The sequence below is a fragment of the Desmodus rotundus genome, chromosome 13 (genome assembly GCF_022682495.2).
Source record: "Desmodus rotundus isolate HL8 chromosome 13, HLdesRot8A.1, whole genome shotgun sequence".
Lineage (NCBI taxonomy): Eukaryota > Metazoa > Chordata > Mammalia > Chiroptera > Phyllostomidae > Desmodus > Desmodus rotundus.
This window is the reverse complement of record NC_071399.1, coordinates 22,955,173-22,979,560: the sequence shown is the minus strand read 5'-3', so window position 1 is coordinate 22,979,560 and position 24,388 is coordinate 22,955,173. Positions and strand designations below refer to the sequence as shown.

Genomic DNA, 24,388 nt, shown 5'->3' with positions numbered 1-24,388 from the left:
TCCTCCAAACCAATAAAGGGACCTGTATATCCAGATTTGTGAGACTACTGTGAGACTCTGACATCACAACCCATCAGGTTCCCAGCTTCTAAAAAAAATTGTTCTGGTAGCGTTTACTCAAGGAGTTGGTTCCAACAACCCCTCCCACGGTCTTTCCAATTTAAAAAGATACTGAAAATAAAAATGTGAAAATAGGGAAGAAAAAGAAACAGTAAAGTACAACCATGTCTGCTTAGCTTATTAAATTTAAGTGAAAAAATAATCCAAGAATGCTTTTCTTGTGTACGCTAAACACAAACTAGTGGGTTACCATTCATTCCCAGTTACATTCTTCAGATGCAATACACACTGTTCCATAGATGGCGCTCTCTCGACTGCCCCTGTCTAGTTGCATACCACTTCCAGAAAACGATTATATGTGAGGGATACGTTCTATAATGAGAGATAATGTGAGAGGAAAATTGGAGTAGTGATAACATTAATTATGTGTGTACGTGAAGTTCAGGAGTAATCACTCATTCAGTAAATAAGTGTTTATTGAGCATTTACTCTGCTTGGTGCTAACTATAAGCTGGTTAGCAAAATATGTGCAGCCTTTACCCTCAAGCCATTTCAGAATACATAGGGAAAGTAATGCTGCGAGGTGAGCAAAAGGTTGGGGGATCCACAGTGTTTTGTTCCACACATCTCTTGCTAATGGTGACAGGGAATAGAGACAATAAAGAAAATCAGCGTTTTTTCCTTCGTTCTTCGTTTGGAGAAAGTAACTAAGGTCTATAAAGAGGTGATTACATTAGGAGATATCCACAAACAACAGAGAGAATAAAGGGTATGGGATTGCTATAGCTTCTCCCATGGAGGGACCGACTTCATCAGGAAGGACAGAAAACATATCATGGTGTGGGGTAGCCTGAAAACTTAACCTGAGGATATGCAGATAAGATATTCTGGAAAACCAGTGGATTGAGTGTAACTAGAAAAAGATACTTTAAAGAAAAATGCCAGACAGTACAAGAAAACTAAAACTATAGGAGGGAGAAGGAAAGTATTTATTTGAATTAATACTTGTTCCTTATAAATATTTGATGACTTCAGAAGGGTCACAAGGCCACAACTGTGGAGCATGGGAAACTAAACTTCACAGAAGCCAGTTAACACAATTGTGGGCTGTTGAGGGCAGTGGGAAATGTGGGATTCTAGTGTGTTTATGGTACTGTCTCTTAGATAAACTCCTCCTAGGTGAACTAATCATTCATTCAGTTGTTCATATTGAGTTTATGGGTATAAATGTAATCTGAACAAAAAAGTAGTATTTCTTTTTGTGTATCCCATCACAAATGATGCAAAAAATGCCCTGCTTCTGAGTTAGTTTCACAGAGTAGTTATAAATGCATTGTCTCTTACTAGATTTAACTAATTTTTTCCAATGTATCAAAAGAGGAAACAATCAATACAAATTTAGTCAACTGAAGAAAAAAGACTGAGGTAATACTTGTTCTAAGAAAGAGAAATATGCATATTTTAATGCAGTACTTTATCAACTGTGGCTGCTCAAAAAATATTAAGCAATTATTTGTTCATTCTTATTTTTGACATGTACTTATTTATAATAAACACTTCCTAATTTGCTTACCTGCTGGTATACATTTGGGCACTACTTTCTGACCTGGATCTAAATAAAAATAAAAGTAAAAATAATGTCTAAAAGTTATATTTAAAAACTTATCTCTTTTAATAATGAAGATTAGGGCATTTCATGCCAAAATTAACTTGTATTAATACCTGGGCATGCACATACATAGCATTCTTGTTTACCCCAAATCAAGTACAATATGCTGGGAAAAATTTAAATCATCCAATGAGGAAAAGTATCAAGGTATCAAAGATCTTCTTTTTCTTTATCACTGCTAAGCACACAATACAAGTTTGACTCTGAATGCCTAAATGTAGCTTTCAGGCTCCAAGCTCTTTTTATTCATTGATATGTAAATTGCCACATTTTGCAAATTAAAACTCCCATTTACTCCTGGGCAATCCAGCAGTCTGAACTGATAGAGGAACTTCCCCCTTCTGTTCCATAAGGAGAACTTCCCCTTTGTCTTCCACAGAAAAGCTGATGAAAATAGCACAAAAATGTTAACACTCAACTGAGATTAGGAGCCTGAAAAGACTTTTCCTTCTGTCAGTAAAATATGATAAACTAGAAGTTCAGAGGGAAAACAGGGACTAAAGCTGAATGACCACAAGGGAATCTGAATTACTTACACCCTAAAGGATGTGCTTTTAATAACCTTAGCTTGGAGGGAGCTAAAGGCAAAGATATTACAAAGGTAGAAGGAAGCCCAAGCCTGGTAGAGTTGAATGCAGATAATACAAACTATGGCCACTAGGAGTTCAACAGACAAATTGACTCAGCCATGTGAATGGAAACGGATCGCCAAGAAATGCAGAATCCCAGGCCTGTACCATGCATAGCAGCAGGACCTCAATTGGCCAGTTCCCATCTCCATAAATTAAAACCAGCAAGCATAGAAAATATTGAAACATTCATGCCCCGATAGAGCCAAACCTGAAATGTCCTCCTCTTCCTTACGTATGCTTCTATAACTTGGGGCATGCGGGACTCCCAGGAGAACAAGTCTAGATTACAAACTACTGCGTGGTAAATGCCCACAGCTACGGCACAGCAGAAAAATTCACACAAGATCAACAGGTAATATGAAAACCTTTAGTAGAAATGTTTAGGATCTCCACAGACATGAAGCCAGAAATAAAGCAAGAAAAGGGTGGTTGTTAAAAATGGGCGTAATAATGGGTGACTTGGAAACTCATGTGGATATCAATGTCAGGCAGAGAGGTGGAAAAGCATAATATATGAACAGCCACATTAAGAAACGTGGAAGCTAAAATGAGAAGATCCTCCCATAAACATTTAGGTTGAGAGAAGAAAAAGAATGGAGAAGAGTGAATAATTGAGGAGATAATGATTAAATTTTTTCCAGAATTAATCACCCTAATGCAGATATTTCAAGACTGTATCGAATCTAGAGCTGGATGAATAAAAACAAATTATATCAGGACATATCGCAATAAAATGACGAAACGTTCACTACAAAGAGGAAACCTTAGAAGCACTCAAAGAAAATACATACTGAGTGGAAGGGGATAACTAAATTAATCAGACTAACAAGTGAGGTCTCAATAATGACAGTAGACATCACATTACAACAACAGAATACACTAGAAGACTGTGGAAAGTGACCCTCAGCTAAAAGTCTGTAACCATCTAAGCTATCATTCAAAGAGGAGTGTAGAAAAAGACATGTTCAGAATTCAACAGAAAATGCTTACACCCGCTGGCTGAAGCTAAAAAGGGAGTACTTCAGGGAAAAGAAATTAAAGTAAAATTGAAAAACATAAATTCAAGAGTGAATAGTGATCAAAGAAATTAGTAAGTACACTGTTCAATCCTAGTAAGTGCTCGGATGATGCAAAATGTGACGACAGTAGCAGCAGTAAGAATAGGACCGATGCAGGGGAGGCCACGGAGGGAAAACGCCCAGAGGCTGAGTCGAATGACAATGCGTGAGAGATTAACGACTGAAGTTGCTGTTAAATGATCCCAGATGCTCTTGTTGTGGAGGCAAATACTGGAAATATTGGTTGACTTTAGATATTTAAAAGTAAATTATACTACTATGCTATTAATAGAAGCCACACTAGAATTGACTCCACCTCTCCACATTCTCTGACTCCAACAGTCTTCCCCACTGACTTTCCACCAGTTACGGATTATTCCAAAAATAAATGTAACACAGAGATTTTTTGGTTCCATTTCTTTAATAAAGTGACATTGGGATTTTTGTGGGGATTGCATTAAGTCTGCAATGCATATTGCTTTGGGTAATATGGTCATTTTAACTGTTGATTTTTCCAATCCATGAACATGGAATATCTTTCCATTTCTTTGTATTTTTGAATCTGTTTTAATAATTCTTTGTAACTTTCAGTATAGATCCTTTACATACTTTGTTATACTTATTCCTGGGTATTTTATTGTTCATGTTGCAATTAGAAGGGAATTTTTTTTTCATTTCTTTTTCTGAAATTTCATTGTTAGAACATAAGAAAGCAATGGATTTTTGTAATTTATTTTCTATCCAGCCCCTATACTGTATTTGTTTACTGTTTCTAATAGTTTTTGGTGGAGTCTTTAGGGTTTTCTATATAAAGAATCATGTCGACTGCAAAAAGTATAATCCTGAGGGAAAAAAAGGAAGCCAAAGTTAGCACACTCCCTGACTTCCAATTATACCGCAAAGCAATGATAATCAAAACAGCATGGTACTGGCAGAAAAACATACACACAGACCAATGGAACAGAATTGAGACCCAGAAATAAACCCATGTGTATATGGGAAAACAATTTTTGACAAAGGAGCCAAAAATATACAATGGAAAAAAGAAAGTCTCTTCAGTGAATGGTGCTGGGAAAATTGGAAAGCCACGTGCAAAAAAAAAAAACAACTAGATTACAGTTTGTTCCCATGTATAAATATTAATTCAAAAGGGACCAAAACCTAAGTATAAGACCTAAAACAATATATTACATAGAAGAAAACATACATACTAAACTTATGGACCTCGGTCTAAGAGATGATTTTATGAATTGGGCCCCAAAGGCAAGGAAAGTAAAAGCAAAAATAAATGAAGGAGACTACATTAAACTAAAAAACTTCGGCACACAGCAAAAGAAACTAACAAAACAAAAAGGCAACAAACTGAATGACAGGAGATATTTGCAAACAACAGCTTCCACACAGGTTAATACCCAAAATATATAAAGAACTCATTCAACTCAACACCAAACAAACAATCCAATTAAAAAATGGGCAGAGGATCTGAACAGACTCCACTCCCAAGAAGACATACAAATGGCCAATGGATAGATAAAAGATGCTCAACTTCACTAGCTTTTAGGGAAAGGCAAATCAAAACTACTACCTCACACCTATCAGAATGGCTATTCTCAACCAGACAAATAATAACAAGTGTTGAAGAAGTTGTGAAGAAAAAGGAACCCTCATTCACTGCTGGTGGAATGTAAACTGGTGCAGTCACTACGGAAAACAGAATGGAGGTTCCTCAAAAAATTAAGAACAGAGTTACCATAGGACGCAGCAACTCCACTTCTGGGTACCTACCCAAAAATTTTGGAAACATTTATTCGCAAAGACATATGCACCCCTATGGCCACAGCAGCATTATTCATGGTGTCCAAAACATAAAAACAACAGAAGTGTCCTTTGATGAATGATGGAATAAAGATGTGGTACATATATATGAAATGTTGCCATTTGTGACATGGATGGATCTTGAGAATATCATGCTAAGTAAAATGTCAGGCAGAAAAAGTCATAAATCATATGATTTTCCTTATAGGTAGATATAAAACTGAAAGCAAAAAATGAACAAGCAAGAAAAACAAATAGAAAGTCATAGACACAGACAACAGCATGGTGGTTACTGGAGGGAAGAGGGGTGCAGGGGAGCGAAAGGTAAAGAGGGCCAAATATACGGTGACAGAAGATTTCACTTTGGGTGGTGGGCACACAATTCAATATACGGATCATGTGTCATAGAATAATACATTTGAAACCTATATAATTCATGGCTTTATTAAAATTATTGGGGTGACATTGGTTAATAAGGTTATACAGGTTTCATGTATATAATTCTATAATACTTCATCTGTTTATTATATTGTGTGTTCACCACCTCAAGTTTCCTTCCACAACCATTTCCCCCCCTTTCCCCTCTTTTCCCTCCTACCGCTCCCCTTTCCCTCTGGTAATTACCATACTATTGTGTCTATGGGTTGGGTTTGTGGTTTTTTTGCCTTAATCTTTTTATCATCCAGCTCTCCCAACCACCTTCCCCTCTTAGACCTCTCGGTCTGTTCTGTATCTATAAATCTGTTTCTATTGTCTGTTGGTTATTTTATTCACTAGATTCCATATATGAGTGAAATCATATGGTATTTGTCTTTCTCTGACTGGCATATTTCACTTAGCATAATGTTCTCCAGGTCCATGCATGCTGTCAAAAAGGGTAAGATGTCCTTCTCTTTTTACAGCCAAGTAGTATTCCAGTGAATAAAGGTAGCACAGCTTTTTCATCCACTCATCTACTAACGGACACTTGGGCTGCTTCCAAATCTTGACTACTGTAAACAGTGCTGCAATGAACATAGGGGTGCATATGTTCTTTCGAATTAGTGTTTCAGGTTTCTTTGGATGTATTTCCAGAAGTGGAATTGCTTTGTCACAGGCATTTCCATCTTTAACTTTTTGAGGTAACTCCACACTGCTTTCCACAGTGGCCGCACCAACCTGCATTCCCACCAACAGTGCATGAGGGTTCCTTTTTCTCCACATCCTCGCCAGCATGTGTTTTTGTTGATTTATTGATGATAGCCTATATAATTTTATTAACCAGAGTCACCCCAGTAAATTTAGTAAAACAAAATAAACACCTAGATGCTATTCTGATTCTTTAGCAGTCTTGATGACCTTAGTCAAGACAGACACTGTGGGAGACTTGCTTTGATCATCTATAGAGGAGAAGGTTCCGATATTAAAAGATAAAGAATTAAAATTTGACAGCAATAAATAATAATGTATGGACTATAAATGGGAAAGTAGTTGGGAGATGGGTTAGGAGTTTTAATCGAGAAATTTGCAAAAAACATTTAAGTTGAAAGGAATTCATACTTTGTGGTTGGCAAGGGAAGACTGAAGGACAAAAAATGAAAAATAGCTTAGTTTGCATGTTAATTGGAATTTCTTCTTTCTCTTATACACTTGTTCATAGAATGGGCTTTTATATATTTTGTGAACTTATAGGCTTATATTTCTAATGATAACCAGGGTATTTATTTCACTGTTGTGGATTAAATTGTGTCCCCTCCAGAAAAGAGGCTGAAGTCCTAATACCAGGTACTTGTGAATGTAACTTCATTTGGAAATAAGGCATTTACATATGTAAAGGTATAATCAGCTTAAGGTAAAGTTATACTAGATTAGGGTGGGCCCTAAACCCAATGACTAGGGTCATTTTACAAGGAAAGAGAGATGCAGAGATGCACAGGCCCACGGGAAAGATGCCACGTGGAAAGCACTGCTTTTGCGGGAGTACTGCAGCAGAAGCTAGGAACACCAAGGCTGTCAGCAACCACGAGAAGCTAGGAGAAAGGAAGGGAGAGGTTTTTCCTCAGAGTCTCCAAGCTGCTGACAGCTTGGTTTTGGACTTTTGGCCTCCTACACTGTGAGAAAATGAATTTCTGCTGTGTTAAACACCTTCCCCCCAAATAAATGATAAATAAATGACCTGAAAACTATACTGGATGTTATGCCAGTAAGGACAGCAACAGTGTCAAGTGACATCATTAGAATTTAAATGTATAATTATCCCAAAAACTGTTTCCCTGGTGCGCACCCAGCCAGAAGGCTAGACTAGTGAACTAGCATTCCAAAGTGCACTCCAACGGAAATAAACACTTTCCTGTGGGTAATGCTATCATCTCGCACTCTGTGTAGGTGACTAAGGGTCAGAGGAGAGATGAAGTACGTTAACAAGTCTGCAGGATGAGAGATGGCATAATGAGAGAGAAGAAATGGGGGCAGTTACAACATTACGGATATGTGGAAGTGTGTGTGTATTTGTCTTTCTGTTTGTGGAGCAGTTTTGGTTCGGCTGCTTAATGTGCATGTGAAGATTAAAAGTAATCCTTCATTCATTCAACAAGTACAGTTGACCCTGGAACAACATGGAGGTTGGGGGTTACCCAATCCTGTGCAGTCAAAATCAGTATGTAACTTAATTCCCCCCAAATTTAACCCCTAATAGCCAGTTGTCGACCAGAAGCCTAACTGATAACATAAGCAGTTGATTACCACCTATTATATATGTTATATGTGTTACATACTGTATTCTGACAGTACAGTAAGCTAGAGAGAAGAAAATGTTATTAAGAAAATGGTAAGGAAAATACACTTAAAACACTCCATGTATTTATTGAAAAAATCCATATACATGTGGAGCAGCACAGTACAAACCTGTGTGGTTCAAGGGTCAACTGTATTTATTAAACCCCATAAGCTGAGAACTGAGCTACACACTGGCTATTCAACGCTGAGCGAGGTAAACTGGGCCCTCTAAAACGACAGAGTACGATAAGACAGAAGTCCGAGTTGAGGAAGAGTTTCACTGAGACCTCGTGGCTGTGTTTGAGCAACATATGATAGTCCCATAACACAGGGAGGACATCATAATAAACATCATTTTTTTGGTTTGTTAATAGTAACTCATGACTCCAAAGTGTCACTATAAGAAGGTCCTACTAAATGAGAGGTAAATGCTAAGAACAGCAGGTATAGGTGTTCCTGTTGAAGAGGAAGGCCTCCTCTGGAAAAAGATAAATTATATAACCGATTGTGCAGCCCAAAAAGTTTATTTAGTGGATGTGGATGTGTTTTGGAACAGCAGTAGACTTTGGAGGAATCTGGAAGGTTTAAAATGCCAGCCCCTATACAAGTAAAGGATTTTTAAGTCAGAGAGGGAGCAGTGAAAACTCCCAAATGTTTTGTATCTGCGGAAGGACCCCAAGCCCCAAACTGTCAGATGTAAGAAACTAACCATCTGCTGTATTATCACACAGAGACAGCTGCCTTTCGGGTAATGGAGGGGAATCTAATTAAAAGTATTTTGTAATGCTGAGAGGCTATGGAAGGTACAGAAATTGTTCCCTTCTGATGTTTTCCTTCAGCAAATTTTTCTTAAGTGACCATGGTAAGCAGTCATTCACTCAGCTATTCACAAGCATACACGTTGAGTTTCTAGTTGAATCTCCAAATAAAGCAGTAAACTTCCCTGTTTATGAGTTAGCTCCATAAACATGACTGATCGTCCACGAGTAAACGCCCAATAGACATTAACAAACTGGAGGGATGAAGACATGTATTTCCCCAGGTAAGTACTAGTTACCAGACTGGCAAATCCTAATAGATTTGGTTTTGTGTTGGTGTAGTACTGTACCAATTTTTGCTGCTCAATTAATACTTACCAATTAATTGTTGATTATTAATTTATCTTTTTAACATATTTATTTTAAGAAATGCCTCCAAATTTACTTACCCAACAATATCCGTTTGGCTACTGCTTTCTGACCTGGACCTAAACGAGAGTAAAAGTAACACTTGCAAGTTATTTCTTTAAAAAAAGGGCCTTTCTAAAAAATGAATCTTAGACAATTTTATAACCTGAATTAACTCTTTTATAGCACTAACCATCACTGAGGAATAACCTCAAATGATTACTAAATTGGGATGTGCAGCTAAACAGCATTCTCATTTACACATATACCATGTCCGTAAAGAACATAAATTTCAAATCCCCAACTAGGGAGAGCGGCAAGTAACGCGTTTGCTTTCGTCCTTACCACCACCCAGCACAGAATATATGCTTGACCTTGAATGCCTGATTCTAGCCTTCAGGTTCCAACCTAATGCTTTGTCCACGGATAAACAAATTACTACAGGTCCTGATTCAAACCCCTCACTGGCTTCTAGACAATCAGGCAGACTGGGCTGACAGTGTTTTGTCCCCTCCTATCCCACACACAGAGATATGATAAACACACACACACACACAGAATACCAACCAAAATTTAGAAGAAAGGGACATTTCTACTACAGTTTTTTTTTTAAAAAGCAGAGACAATCGAAAGCACAAAAGGTAGATAGGAGCTACAGCTGAACAACTCCAGAGCTACGTAAATCAGTTGTATACATCAGCTTATAGGGAGTTGAGACCTTCCAGAAAGCTGGAACTAATCTTCTCCATACCTGGAAGCCATGAAGGGCCTTACCATCCATGAAACAAGGACAGTAAATGCTCTTACAACTCATCTTTAGGATAGGGCAGGGAAATTTCTTTGTAAGTGTAGATGAGAAAGTACCTCCTGGAGACATAAGAACCCTAAGTGCTTAAAATGGTTTAAGATACAGATAACACAGATACCACACAGAGAAGCAGGAACCTTAAGTCTTTAACAAGTATAGGTTCAGGATACCAACTCGTGCTTCTTTAGAATCCTAGATCTCCAGGTCTAACAAGTGCTGTGAAAATGGGTGACTCAGGAGAGTAAAACATGAAATACTCTTCAAAAGAGGATTCTACAAAGCAGGATATGTAGAATTCTCATGAGTTAATCATTGCTGCTTCAAATGGCCTTACCATCAAAGAAAAGGCCAGTAAGAGCTAATGTCCACAGCCAGAACAAACTAAAGAATTCATACACTGAGAATTACAGGTAACAGAAAAACTTCAAAAAAATGTTTAGGATTTCCATAGGGATCAATAAAGGAACAGAATCCATTAAACAAGAAATGACAAAACTAGAAAAAAAAATTGCTGACTTTAAAATTGTTTAGGGAAATCACCCAGAACACTAGGTAAACAGAAATACAGGGTGGGGCAAATGTGGGTTACAGTTGTTCAAATGAAAAATAATACAATAGTCAATAAGTAATAATACAACAATAAACTCCATGTTTCACAAACTCACAACTGTAAGCCTAATACATGGATGGGCAAAAGTAGGTTTACAGTTCTGAGTGGTTGACAGTTTACTCTTGTATTATTTATTGTTTTATTATTAATTTGTATTATTTGTCTTATTATTATTATTATGGTTATTATTTTGTATCCTTACTTATGACTTATCTTTCAGGTAATGATGGCTGGTAATTTAACCTACATTTGCCCACCTCTGAATATAAAAGGCCAGCTAAAAACATGGAAAAATTTAATAGAAGATTTAGAGTAGGGAGACTCAATATTTGAAGAGAAAAAGTCTAATACTCTTCCAAAGTAAGGCTTCACATTGAAAGAAAATACTGGGTTCTAGCTCATGATTTTTAAAAAATTACCAGAATACATCATAATGAAACCAGATCTCTATGGATGGGCAAAAAAACACTTTAGAGGCTGTATTAGGCTGAATTCTAAAGATGGCCCCCTGAGATTCCCATTTTGGGATATTTAAACATTCTTTTAAGTATTGCTCCGAAGAGAATTTGCAAATGTAATTAAAGCTCCAAATCAGCTGATTATAAAATTCAGAGATTTTGATGGGCATGACACAATCAAGTGAACTCTTTAAAAAGAGAGGTTTCTCCTGCTAGTGGCAGAGGGGAGCTGAGAGTCAAAGCCTGAGGAAGACTCCACATGCCCTTGTTTCTTTGAAGAGGAAGGGAGGTACACCAGGAGTCCTGTGGGCAGGAGGAGTAGGCGGGGCCTCCAGCAGACAGACAGCAGGGAAATAAACACCTCAGACTACAACTGCAAGAAATTAGGTTCTGCTCACAACCCGAATGACCTAAGAACTCAGTCTGGCCTTTCAGCCTTCGGGTTGGCCTTGTGACGACCCAGACAAATCCATCTGGACTTCTGACTTACAGAACTTCAAGATAATAAATGAATGTGGTCTGAAGTCACTGCGTATGTAAAGGAATGAATGAATCAATGTGCGAACAGAAGATTTATCATCATCATCAGGAAATGCCAGGTGTCACTGACGCATCATCAAATAGCTGAGGCAAAGTAACTCTCAACCAAGACTTCCATACTACATAAATTCACATTCAAGAGGGAAAATACAGACAATTCTAGATAAATAAGATAAACAGCTTACTACACACAGACTCACTAACAGAATTTCTAAAAGATGTACCATATTTCACCATGTATAATGTGTACCCACATCTTATTACTAATTCCCATGCATAATGCACATCCTTATTTTTCCCTCAAAAATTATGGCAAAGAAGTATGCACTGTGCATGGCAACAATATGGTACTTCTTCCAAAGGGATACTGAATATTAAGAGATTTGAAGTAGGTTAAAATTCAGGAGTAACTAAACCCCAAATGATAAAAATATGTAAGAGCGAGTGAAGGAAAATGTACAAGATCTGTCCAGAGAAAGTCCAGCCATTCTTAACATAACGAGAACAGTTTGCGTGACATCGATGTACCTGGCAGCCAAGGAGAGTGGACTGGAATGCACATGCACGAATAATGACGACTTCACTGTACTAGTCAGTGTGGGCGGCAGATGCTGTTGAGTGAGCGTATGTACTGAGCAGCTGTAGCATTCAAAATAGCTGAGCAAGTAGAGCAATGAATCTACATCAAATTTTGCAGTAAGCTTGAACATTCCTCCCCAGAAACTATCCAGATGATTCAGAAGGACGCAGCTATGGGCAGCTGATGGCTGGTGACAACATGTCTGCTCATGGATCATGTCTCGTGCATAGTTTTTGGAGAAACATCAAATCACCCAGGTGACTCACCCTCCTACAGCCAAGATTTGGAACCCGGTGACTTCTGGCTTTTTCCAAAACTATTATCACTTTTGGAGGGAAAAGATTTCAGATTGTTGATGAGATTTAGGAAAATACAATGGGGCAGCCGATGGCGATTACAGCAAAAAATTTTGCAGAGAATGTTGAACAGTGGAAGAGACACTGGGAGAACTGTGTGAGGCCCCAAGGAGCCTACTTTGAAGGGGACTGAGGCATCATTGTCCTGTGTACAATGTTTCTTTATCTTGTACCTTCAATAAATGTCTCTATTTTTTGTATTACATAGATGGATACTTTCTGGGCAGACCTCATAGGGTTAAATGGGTTAAGATCTATATATTATTAGGAGAATATAAGTGTGTGTGTGTGTGTATAATTGCAAAATTAACTACATTTAATAATTAAATAATAATATAATAATTTAATAACTAAATAATACAACTAAAAATAAAATTAGAACATATACTGACCAAATTAATAGATGGAAAGAAAAAACAATAACAGCACAATCGATATAATGAAATGTAAGGAAATAGAAGAAATATTGAAAAGTATAATCAATAGAAAAAAATAAAGTGGTAGACTTTAGTCTAAATATATTGGCAAACATGTTATAAATACATAAACATATTAAATTCAACTACTGAAAAACTCTTGAGATTATTGATTTTTAATCCCTCTGGCAGGGTGTTTTTCAGAGCCCAGTTTGTGAAAAAGTTATGTCAGTGAATCTAAGACACAGAATGGATCTGTGCAAAGTAAATTGAAAACCTTCTGGAAAGGACACCATTCTAAATGCCATTAAGAACACCAGTGACTCATGGAAAGAGAGCAAAACAGCAACATGAACAGGAGCGGGGAATCAGCTGACTGAGGGCTCAGCACTTCGGGGAGGAAACACCTGCAGGCGTGGGGGGCACAGTAAGAGAACTGGAGTTAGAAGTGGAGCCTGAAGAAGAGACTGAATTGTGGCAATCTAGCAACAAAACTCGGGCAGTTGAGAGGTTGCTTCTTATGGATGAGTGAAGAAAGTGGTTTGTTTGGTTTTTTTTAATTGTTATTGTTATTCAATTACAGTTGTTTGCCTTTTCTCCCCATCCCTCCACCCCACCCCATCTGAACCCACCTCCCTCCCCCACCTCCACCCTCCCCCTTGATTTTGTCCATGTGTCCTTTATAGTAGTTTCTGTAATCCCCTCTCCCCACTGTCTGCTCCCCACTCCCCCCTGGCTATTGTTAGATTGTTCTTAACTTCAATGTCTCTGGTTATATTTTGTTTGCTTTTTCTCAGACAAGGGCCTGATCTCCAAAATATATAAAGAACCCACAGGACTCCACTCCAGGAAGACAAACAACCCAATTAAAAAATGGGCAAAGGACTTGAACAGACACTTCTCCAAGGAAGACATACAGAGGGCCCAGAGACATAAGAAAAGATGCTCAGCATCACTAGAAAGTGGTTTCTTGAGACAGAATCTACTCCTGGTGAAGATCTGAAGATTGTTGAAATGACAACAGAAGATTTAGATTATAACATAAACTTAATTGATGGAGCAGTGGTAGGGTTTGAAGGAACTGATTCCAATTTTGAAAGTTCTACTGTGGGTAAAATACTATCAAACAGCAACACATGCTACAGAGAAGTCACTTGGGGAAAAAAAGTCCCCATTGATGCAGCAAACTTCACTGCTGTCTCATTTGAAGAAATTGCCACAGCCATTCCAACCTTCAGCAACCGCCACCCTGACCAGTCAGCAGCCAACAACGCTGAAGCAGGACCCTCCACAGCAGAGAGGCCGTGACTCACAGATGATGGCTGGCAATGTTTAGTACGGAAGTATTGTTAAGTTAAAGTGTGTATGTTGGTTTTTAAAAACACAGTGCTGTAGCACGCTTAATAGACTACAATGTCTAGTATTTAATAGACTATAATATATAGTGTAATATAATAGACAAAATTTTATATGCACTAGGAAGCAAAAAAATTCACATAACTCACATTATTACAATATTCACTTAATCACAGTAGTTGAAACCAAACCTGCAATATTTCTTAGGTAGAGCTACACATCCTTTTTCTTTACTAATTATACATATTCTATTTCTTACTAGAGTCAGCTATTTTATTCCTTGTTTCTTCAAAGTAGACTTCCAAATGAATAAAAATCTAATCTACTAGAAAATGAATTATTATAAATTAGTGTCCTGGTTTCAGTGCATTACTTTACCAATTGCAGGAGTTTAAACAATATCTAGAAATTAACTGTGAATCATTCATTCATTTTTAATTTTCAACATGTGTCTTAAAATACATTCCAATTTACTTACCTGGTGGTGGTATATGTGTGAACGCTGCTTTCTGATCTGAATATTTAAAACACAGAAAATAATGTCTCAAGTTAGTCCTGGGAAAGTTCACCTACTGCTTGAATAAAAGGCCAGTTTAAAAGCAGTGTTACCTCTTTTACAAGACTGGTTATCAATAAAGAGAATAATGTCCAGGTCACCGGAAAAAAGACGCCAATAAATAACTTATTTACCCATATACCTAATCCACAGGAGTACAAATGCCAAATATTGCAGTGAGGAGAGTATTAAGAAGGCATTAATTTGCTTTGCTTTCTGCTTGTCACTTCTAAACACAAAATATAGGTTTGACTCCGAATGCTTGATTCTCACTTTTATACCTCAACATTTAATTTTTTATTCATTGATAAAGAAATGCTACATTTTTTTTCACTGCTTTTAGAGAGAGAGGAAGAGAAAAACACTAGTGCAAGAGTGAAGCATTGACTGGTTGCCTCCCATAAGCACCTGGACCAGGCTCATACACACCTGGACTGGGAATCGAACCTGCACCTAGGTATGTGCTCTGACGAGGAATTGAACCTGCAGCCTTTTTGTTACTGGACAGCACTCCAACCAACTGAGCCACACTGGCAAGGGTGAGAAATGCTACATTTTGTAAATTAAAATCCCTACTGACTTCTAAACAATCTTGTAGAGTAGACAGGCAAGATATTTTCCCCTTCCAATCTTCACATAGAGGAGTGCTGAAAAAAAACTAACAAAACTTTAATACATAACTGAGATTAAAAACAAGAAAAGACTTCTCCTGGCACTAGCGAAAATAAAGCAATGGAGTTCAAAGGATGAACAGGAGCTAAAACTGAATGACTGCAGTGGTATCTGAGACTGTGACGCCTCTTTGGGGCTGGAGATTGAGTGGCCCTTCCTTAAAAGGAAATCAGGTCTGAGGCCTCTGCAAGTGGGAAACTGTAGGTGAGCTCCTTCACTAAACCTGGGAGCCAGGGAGAGCCACTCCATCCATAAAACAGGGACAATAAAGACTCTGACCACAGAATGGACACTTGAAACCTATATAATCTTATTATCCAATGTCACTCTAATAAATTTAATTTTTTTAAGTGCACATAGGAGAGAAAAAAATAAAAATTTTGCCTCAAGATTAAAAAAAAATCACCTCTGACCAGTAAGTAGCCTTTGGAATACAGCAGGAAAATGAGGCTATGCAGATGGGAAAAGTATATCATTGAGAGAAGTAGGACCCCCAAGCCTTCAAAAAGTATACTTCCAGGATCCCAGCTCACACACTAATAGCTCCTGAACACAATGCATTGCGATTGCTTTAAATATTTTTGCTTTAAAAGAAGCAAAAATCAAAAACCCACACATGTGTGTCTTCAACAAGGGCATGCCGAATTCTCATGGGAAAATCACAGACGCTGAGGATAAAAGAGTCTATGATAACAAACCACGAAAAGCATGAGTATCAACAGTCACTGCAAATCAGCAAATTCACACACCAAGAAATACAACACAAATTGTTTTTATAACTTTAATATAAGAATTACATTCTTGCATAGAAATCTTTGCAAGCATAGATTCCATAAGACTATTACAGGACAGAGATGGAAGAAGAGTTGGTGAAAGTCCAAACCAAGGAAATAAAACAGAATGTGGGATACGCAGTTATAAACCATAAAGACATACTTCCAATTCTGGCCAAGATGGAGTAACAGGTTAGGTTTACCCTCCTGCCTGAAACAACTGAAAATCCTGACCAAATGTATGGAACAGTGGTTCTGAGACATTGAATACGTCAGTGCAGAAGAGTGATCTCTGAGAGAAGGGAATAAAAAAGAGGAGACCGATATTTGACCCTTCTTATTGCCTGATGAGAGCCTCCAGGCTGTAGCACAGGAAGGAGCGCAGGCAAAGCCAGAAGGTTCCCTGAGTTGGGGAAATGGAATAGGGAGTCTAGGAAGGGCAAGGCAGCTAGAATTCACAGGGAAAATAGCAGAAAGGGAAAGGGCTGCACACAGAGACCTCCTGAGATCTGTGGAGGGGCCCCGTTGAGTCTTAAGCAGAAGTGCAAGTGAGGAGACCACCTGAGTCAGAGGGAAAAAATTTTTTCTGAAAGGCAGAAAGGGAGCAACCTGTTGTGCACACAAAGGGACAGGAATAGTTTGTACCCCCATCACCTCAGGTGAAAAGTCCCACAATTCATGGTGGGCTGGGCAGAGGTACTCACAAGGGTATTGACTCAGTAGTGCTGACTATTCTAACCCTGCTTAATGAAGCTTAAATGGCCATGATATTAGAACACTTTGATATTCTTATGCAAAAGAAAAACTGACTCTATACATACCTCTTTAAGTGTATAAAGCTTAATTCAAACTGAACATGAGCCTAAGTGCAAAACCTAAAACTATAACATTTTTAGAAGAAAACATAGGAGAAAATCTTCATGAATTTTGCTTAGGCAAATATTTCCTAGATACAACACCAAAATCATGATTTATAAAAGAAGAAACTGATACAGTGGATTTCATCGAAATTTGAAACTTCTGCTATTTGAAAGAATGAAAAGACAAGTCTCAGAGTAGGAAGACATATTTGCAAATCATATATATGATAAAGTACTTCAATCCAGAATATATAAAGAACATGCAGATGCAATAGTAGGAAAACAAACTGCCCATTTTAAAAATAATTAAAAGATTTGAATGACTCACTAAAACAAAGACAACCCAAATAAAAAATGAGGCCTTTCAGCTATAGCTACCATCTTCCATTAACTTGTCAAAATAAACATGGCTTTACTTGTAACAGTTAAATACCAAAAACAACCCAAAAATCCATCAACAGATAAATGGATAAACAAATTACGGTATATTCATACAACTGAACAGGTATCAGCAATAAAAAGGAAAAACTTTTAATACACAGAAGAACATGAATGGATTGCAAAATAATGATGGTGAATTAAATAAACCAGATAAAAATAAAAAGTATACACTGTAAAATTCCATTTAGATAAACTTGTAGAAAATACAAACTAAACTATGGTGACAGAAAGCTCATCAGCAGTAGTCTGGGAATGAAGGAGATGGGAGAGGCAAAGGGTGAGGATTACAAAAAGGCACAAGGAAACTCGGGCATGACAGACACTCCTGCAATCTTGCTTGTGGGAATGGCTTCATGTAAAATATATCCAATCTACTGTGTATCAGTTATACCTCATTAGAACCATATATTCAAACAGAACAAGCTGTTGATACACATAACAACGTGTGTGAATCTCAAATGCATTATGCTAAGGGAAAGCAGGCAGGCTCAAAAGACTGCATACTGTCTGATTCCATTTATACAAAGTTCTGGAATAGGCAAAGGCACAGGCAAAGAAAACAGACTTGGCAGTGCCAGAAGCCAGAGATGGAATGAGAGGGAATTTTTACAGTGGTGGAATAGTTCTGTACTTTTTTCTGTGGTCATAGGATGTGTATATATTAGTTAAATTCACAGAATTACACATACTAAAATGATTAATATTACTATACAGTGTTTAAAAGCTTTATTCTAGGCTCAAATGAAAAGGAGAAGCAAAAAGAACAACCATCACCATCGCCACCAACATAGAGGCTAAAATGGAAGGCCTTTATACATAGGAATTTCAGAAACATAAAGAGAGGGAATAGAAAAGAGTCAATCATTGGTGAGATGATGACTTAGAATTTTCCATAACGGAAGAAAGACATAATTGCAGCTTTATTTACAATAGCCAATAAATGTAAGCCACCCAAGTGCCCATTAATAAACAAGGAAATAAAAAAGCTGTGGTATGTATATGCAGTGAAACATTATTTGGCCATAAAAAGAATGAAGTATCACCATTTGTGACAGTATGGAAGAGCAGGTATTATGCTAAATGAAGTCAGTCAGTCCGAGAAAGACAAATAACGTATGATTTCACATATATGTGCAATACCAAGAACAAAATAAATGAAATAACAAAACTGAAACAGACTCATAGATACAGAGAACAGACTGATGTTGCCAGAGGCGAGGAGGTTAGGGGACTGGGAGAAAAAATGAAGGAATTAAGTGCAAAGTGGTAGTTACAAAATAGTCCCAGGAATGTAAAGTACAGCATAGGGAATATAGTCAACAAAGCATATTTGTGTTAGAAAATAAAATTAAATTAAATTTAAAAAATTTTAAAGGCAATATTTTCTAACATATTTTATGAGACCAGCATAACCTTGATACAAAAACCCAGCAAGGATAACAAAAAGAAAAAGATAAGTACAGATCAATATCTCTGATGAATACAGATGCAAAAATCCTAAACAAAATACTAGCAAACTGAGTATGATAATATGTTAAAATATAAGACATCACAATCAAGTGGGGCTCATTCCAGGGGCACAAGGGTGGTTCAACATATGCAAATCAATGTGATGCACCTTTAAGACAAAGGATAAAAATTATATAATCTTATCAATAGATGCAGAAAAAGCATTTGATAAAATGCCACATCAATTTATGATTAGAACACTCAAAAAAAACAGGTACATAAGAAAAGTATGTCAACATTATAATAAAGACCATATATGACAAACTCTCAGTTAATATCATACTCAATGGTGAAAAACAGAAAGCCTTCCCTCCAAAATTAGGAACAAGACAAATATGTCCACCCTAGCCACTCTTAGCACTGACCATAGCACTGGAAGTCCTAGCCAGAGCAATAAGACAAGAGAAAGAAATAAAACACATCCAAACTGGGAATGGAGAAGTGAAAGTGTCACTTTCTGCAGACGATATGATTCTTTATATAGAAAATCCTAAAGACTCCACAAAAAAACTATTAAAAACAATAAACAAATACAGTAAAGTTGCAAGTATAAAATCAATGTACAAAAACATTGAAAAAAATTTTTTTACAATTACAACAAAAAGAATGAAATACTTAGAAATAAACTTAAAGGATATGAAAGACCTATATACTGAAAAACTACAAAGCATTATTAAAAGAGATTGAAAAAGATATGATAAAATGGAAAGATATTCCATGTTCGTGGATTGGAAGAATCAACAAACATAGTTAAAATGTTCATACTATCCAAAGCAATATGCAGATTTAATGCAATCCCATCAAAACCTCAATGACATTTAAAAAACAAATATCATCATATTTGTATGGAACCACAAAAGACCTCGAATAGCCACAGCAATCCTGAGGAAAGCGACAAAGCCTGACACTCCCTGACTTCAAATCATACTGCACAGCAAGGATAATCAAAGCAGCAGGGTATGGGCAGAAAAATAGACACACAGACCAATGAAACAGAATTGAGAGCCTGGAAATAAACCCACATGTATATGAGAAAATAATTTCTGACAAAGGAGCCAAAAACATACAATGAAGAAAAGAAACTTTCTTCAATCAATGGTTCTGGGAAAATTGGAAAGCCACATGCAAAAGAACGAAGCTAGATTACTTTGTAATTAATGTACAAAAACTAATTCAAAATGAATCAAAGACCTAAACATAAGACCTGAAATAATACATTACATAGACAAAAACATAGGTACTAGACTTGTGGACCTTGGTTTTGGAGAAGATTTTATCAATTTTACCCAAAGGCAAAGGAAGTAAAGGCGAAAATAAAAAATTGACTTCCCTTCTGGTTCCAACATTTAAGAATCTAAATAATAGAGACAAGTCTCTCTCAATTAGTAATAAAATTAAAAATTATTTTTACAGCAACAAAAATGACGTAACTGGAAACTAAAAAACACAATTTAGTCATGATTAAAAAGGAAATCATACTGGAAATTTTGAATTTTTTTGAATGAAATGCCAACTGTATCTTAAAAACTGGAGAGTGCAGGTAAAATGATATACAAAAGAGGAAGTTTCAACTTTTGAAGCATATATTAGAAAATAAGAAAAATAGAAAATTAATAATCAAAGCATTAGATTCAAGGAAGCTAGCATTAAAACACAGCAAAGGTAACTAGAGCAACAGGAGGAAAAGAGCATAACTTAAGGGTGATAAACACAGAGAAAATATAGAGTTCTCAACAAAACCAAAACCGCACATGAAAAATGGGGGGGGGGGAACTACATAAACAAAGTTAAAATTAGAAGAGAAAATGTATCTATGAAAAGTACAGAAATTCAAAATAATATATAATTCTAGCTGTGGCACACGGACACAGCCACATGCAGTGCAGTCACGTGGCACACACCCACTCCTCGCACACAGAGCGTGTTCTGCAGGCAGGAAGGCAGCACTGGCGGGGCTACCACGGTAGAGATGCAATAGTAATTTCATAAGAGAAATAAGAAAAACCTTAATATTCATTCATTTCTAATGGTGTGCAAATGGGCGTCACCTTTTTCTGTGTCTTTGTGTTTGAATTTTTTTTTTTTTAAATAGCCCTGGCTGGTGTAGCTCATTGGATTGAGCACAGGCCTGCAAACCAAAGGGTCACTGGTTCAACTCCCAGTCAGGGCACATGCCTGGGTTGCAGGCCAGGTATCCAGTAGGGGACACATGAGAGGCAATCACACATTGATGTTTCTCTCCCTGTCTTTCTCCCTCCCTTCATTTCTCTCTAAAAATAAATAAATAACATCTTTAAAAAAGAAAAAAATAAAAATATCTTATAGAATGAACAAAAAATTCACCTTCTGAAAACTTTATCCAGAAGATCTTTTTCCGAGTATTTCCTACACAAGGTAGTAATGCAAACTGCAGTATTTCATGTGTGATGAGGCCCAGAAATCTGCATGCTAATGCTTTGCTTCTCCTGGAAGGTGGCACGGATCACTGAGAACCACTAGGGGTATTTCCTCTCCCAATTACCAAAGCAATGACTTTGGATGGTCACTTAAATTTATACTCCCGAATCTTTGTATCTCTAAAATGAGACTATTCCAAATTACCAGACACAACTAAATGACATACTGATGTAATACTCAAAATTCTTATAAAGTATGTTGTTGCTCATGATAATGCCTTACAAGGGACTAGATTCAAATGGAACTAAAGGTTAACTTCAGAACACAAATTTACTCGCTGCTTAGGGAGTCCTCTTCCTTGGTGAACCACTTTTTCAGCTGATTCCGTGAAACAGCTATTATGGTTGCTATGATGAGAACAGGCAAAGCAATGTAGAAACCTAGAAGCCACCGGTTCTTTTCAGATTTCCAAAAAGCTCTTTTCATGATTAAACCTAAAAACAAAAAGGCATTACAAATCAGAGTAAAATAATTAAGCTGTATACTTTTACTTTGAAAGTGCAACAAACTAATGACAGTGTCCTTAATTTGTGTTGTCATTCAAGTAACACAAAAACATAATAGAATCATAAAACTCTGGACTATCTCCTACTACCTCTTATTCTAGAAAAACAAAAACCAAGTTCCAGAAAGTTGCAACATAGTCTGTCACACAACAGCTACAGCAAAAACTCACTTTGTAACCCTGTAAGTGGGTGTGAGTGTAATTTATTAACACTCATAAATTTCAATGATATATGAGTAAAATGTGGTATGATGTCATTGCAAAGTTACCAATGAATTTGCATCGTTACAGGTTGCATCATTACAGAATCTCACTATACTCGTGCAGATCCTACTTTTCTTTAGTAGACTGTTGACTTTTTGACATTAGGGATCTGCTTTTATACACCGAGCCATTACAGCACTACTAAAATGGCACTGGCATAAAAATCAGGAGACTTGATTCCTAACCCTTATTCGGCGACTAGTTAGCACTGGGCGTGGTGCCTGAAACATATTCTTACACTCCACGAGAAGAGGGGCTTTGTTTAGCTTAGTGTGTATCTCTTGTGCCATATGGCGGGCACCTAGCATGTATCAGGAGTTCAATATATGTTTGCCAAGTCAGCAAATGAATGACATGGTGAACAGATACAATATTGTGCTTTCATCCCTCCAGGGTCTCTTTAACAGCAATGGGGGGGTTTTCTCATCTAAGTTGTAAACTTCTTCAGAGTAAAACTTGTCTTCAGTTTCCTTACTTCCTCTATTAACAAACACACAGTCACACAGAGTAATTGTGTATAGATCACAGGGTCAATTATGAAGGGGGAATGCTGAGAGATACTCTTAAAAGAGGAAAATCAATGATACTAGTTAAGTGCAAATTTTAAAAGATACTCTCAGCTTCAATCATGATATTTGAAAGTTAATATGAGGGGAAAAAAAGAGCAAGATTAAGAAGGTATATTTGGTTTCCATTTCTTGAAAGAAGCCTATTCACCTTTTAATTATGAATACGGGTTTCCTCCTAAGTGGAGAAAATGTAACTGTGCTTGTCAAGGCGAGCTGCGGGGAGCCTGGCGGGCTGCACGCGCGGACACAGGGACACTTGCCTGCTGTGAGGCTGTCGGCCACTCTGGACTGCTGGCCGCAGTTGGCGCCGCTCCAGCCCCTGTCGCACAGGCAGTGCTGCTCGGAAGTGCACACCTAGGACCGTTTCAAAACATGTCAGTGATCGTTTACAAATACTGTCCTATAGAAAGGAAAATGGTCGGCGGGATTATGAATCTCTTTTGGTTTTTTATCTGGTGTAGTTTTGCTTATTTGATTTACTTAGAGAGATCAGCCTATGTATCAAACGCTTGATTTCTCAGCCTAAAGCGAGTACACACAGGAGACGACAGACACGTACGCACAGGACTGAACGTGAAGTCAGGCTCATAGGATTTGCATCAGGAAAATCTCTTGTCTTCAACCGTCCTCCTGAAATTTTAGTGTGTGATTTCAAAACCATGTACTTGACTCGAATACACACAAGACACTTCCCAGGTGTGCTGGAGGCCAGCTACCACCAGTTCCCAGAACTGACTGTGAGCATCCCTTCCAGTCTCCGAGTTCAGTGTCACCACGGGGCAACTTGAAGTGTCTGCTCTTACAAATGAGGATTTCACCCTCCCCCAGGAGTAGCTGTTAAACATTTGTGAGCATAATACTGCCCTTGATCATTATCAAGCTTTATTCTGTTTGCCTTTGTTTGTTTGATTTTTAAGCAAAGAGTTTTTATATTACCAGAGGGCAACAGATATTTAGATAAAGCATAACATCAGGAAGTGACGGTTTCTACTATTAACAAATTAATTATTAAATAATAGCAAACACCTTTGTGATGCTGTATGTGAGTCTCCATTCTGAGCACTTTATGCAGGTTTACTCATCAAATCTTCCCAGCAGCCTTTTGAGGTCGGGACAATTATTATTCCTACTTTACAGATGAAAAAACTGAGGTGTAGATATTTAACCTGCCAAAGGGCACATGGCTGGTAAGTGACAGAGCCAGGATTTAACCCCAAGCAATTGGGTTTCAGCAGCTCTGCTCCTTGACCACCGTGCTATGCCACTTCTCAAAATAATATAAAACATTGCTCAGTTTCTAAGATCTCCATTTAAGAACATGAATTGAATTTCTCTGTCCCATGGCTTAAATGGACAGGGGAAAATACTCTGTTCAGGGTATTCAGTGCTCAAGCTTCTGTCACACCACCTTCATAATGCTGTGTATGTACGTGTGTGCTTCACTCTGAAACATTTCACAGAGGTGACACTGCCCTTCTTAGGAGGCCCTTTGCAGTTTGTCCCA

At 37.5% G+C, this 24,388-nt stretch overlaps 1 protein-coding gene across 1 annotated transcript in view; it reads right to left on the bottom strand.

Moving 5' to 3' along the window:
- Window positions 1-1,384: 1,384 nt before the first annotated feature.
- Window positions 1,385-24,388, bottom strand: part of ADAM32 (ADAM metallopeptidase domain 32) — a 109,654-nt gene continuing 86,650 nt past the window's right edge. The window contains exons 18-22 of the mRNA XM_053916360.1: window positions 23,050-23,238; window positions 21,821-22,068; window positions 14,757-14,792; window positions 9,196-9,234; window positions 1,385-1,672 (exon numbers count right to left, since the gene is read on the bottom strand). Coding sequence (XP_053772335.1) covers window positions 1,630-1,672; window positions 9,196-9,234; window positions 14,757-14,792; window positions 21,821-22,068; window positions 23,050-23,238 — 555 coding nt within the window. The 3' untranslated portion in view covers window positions 1,385-1,629. The remainder of the gene's footprint in view (window positions 1,673-9,195; window positions 9,235-14,756; window positions 14,793-21,820; window positions 22,069-23,049; window positions 23,239-24,388) is intronic.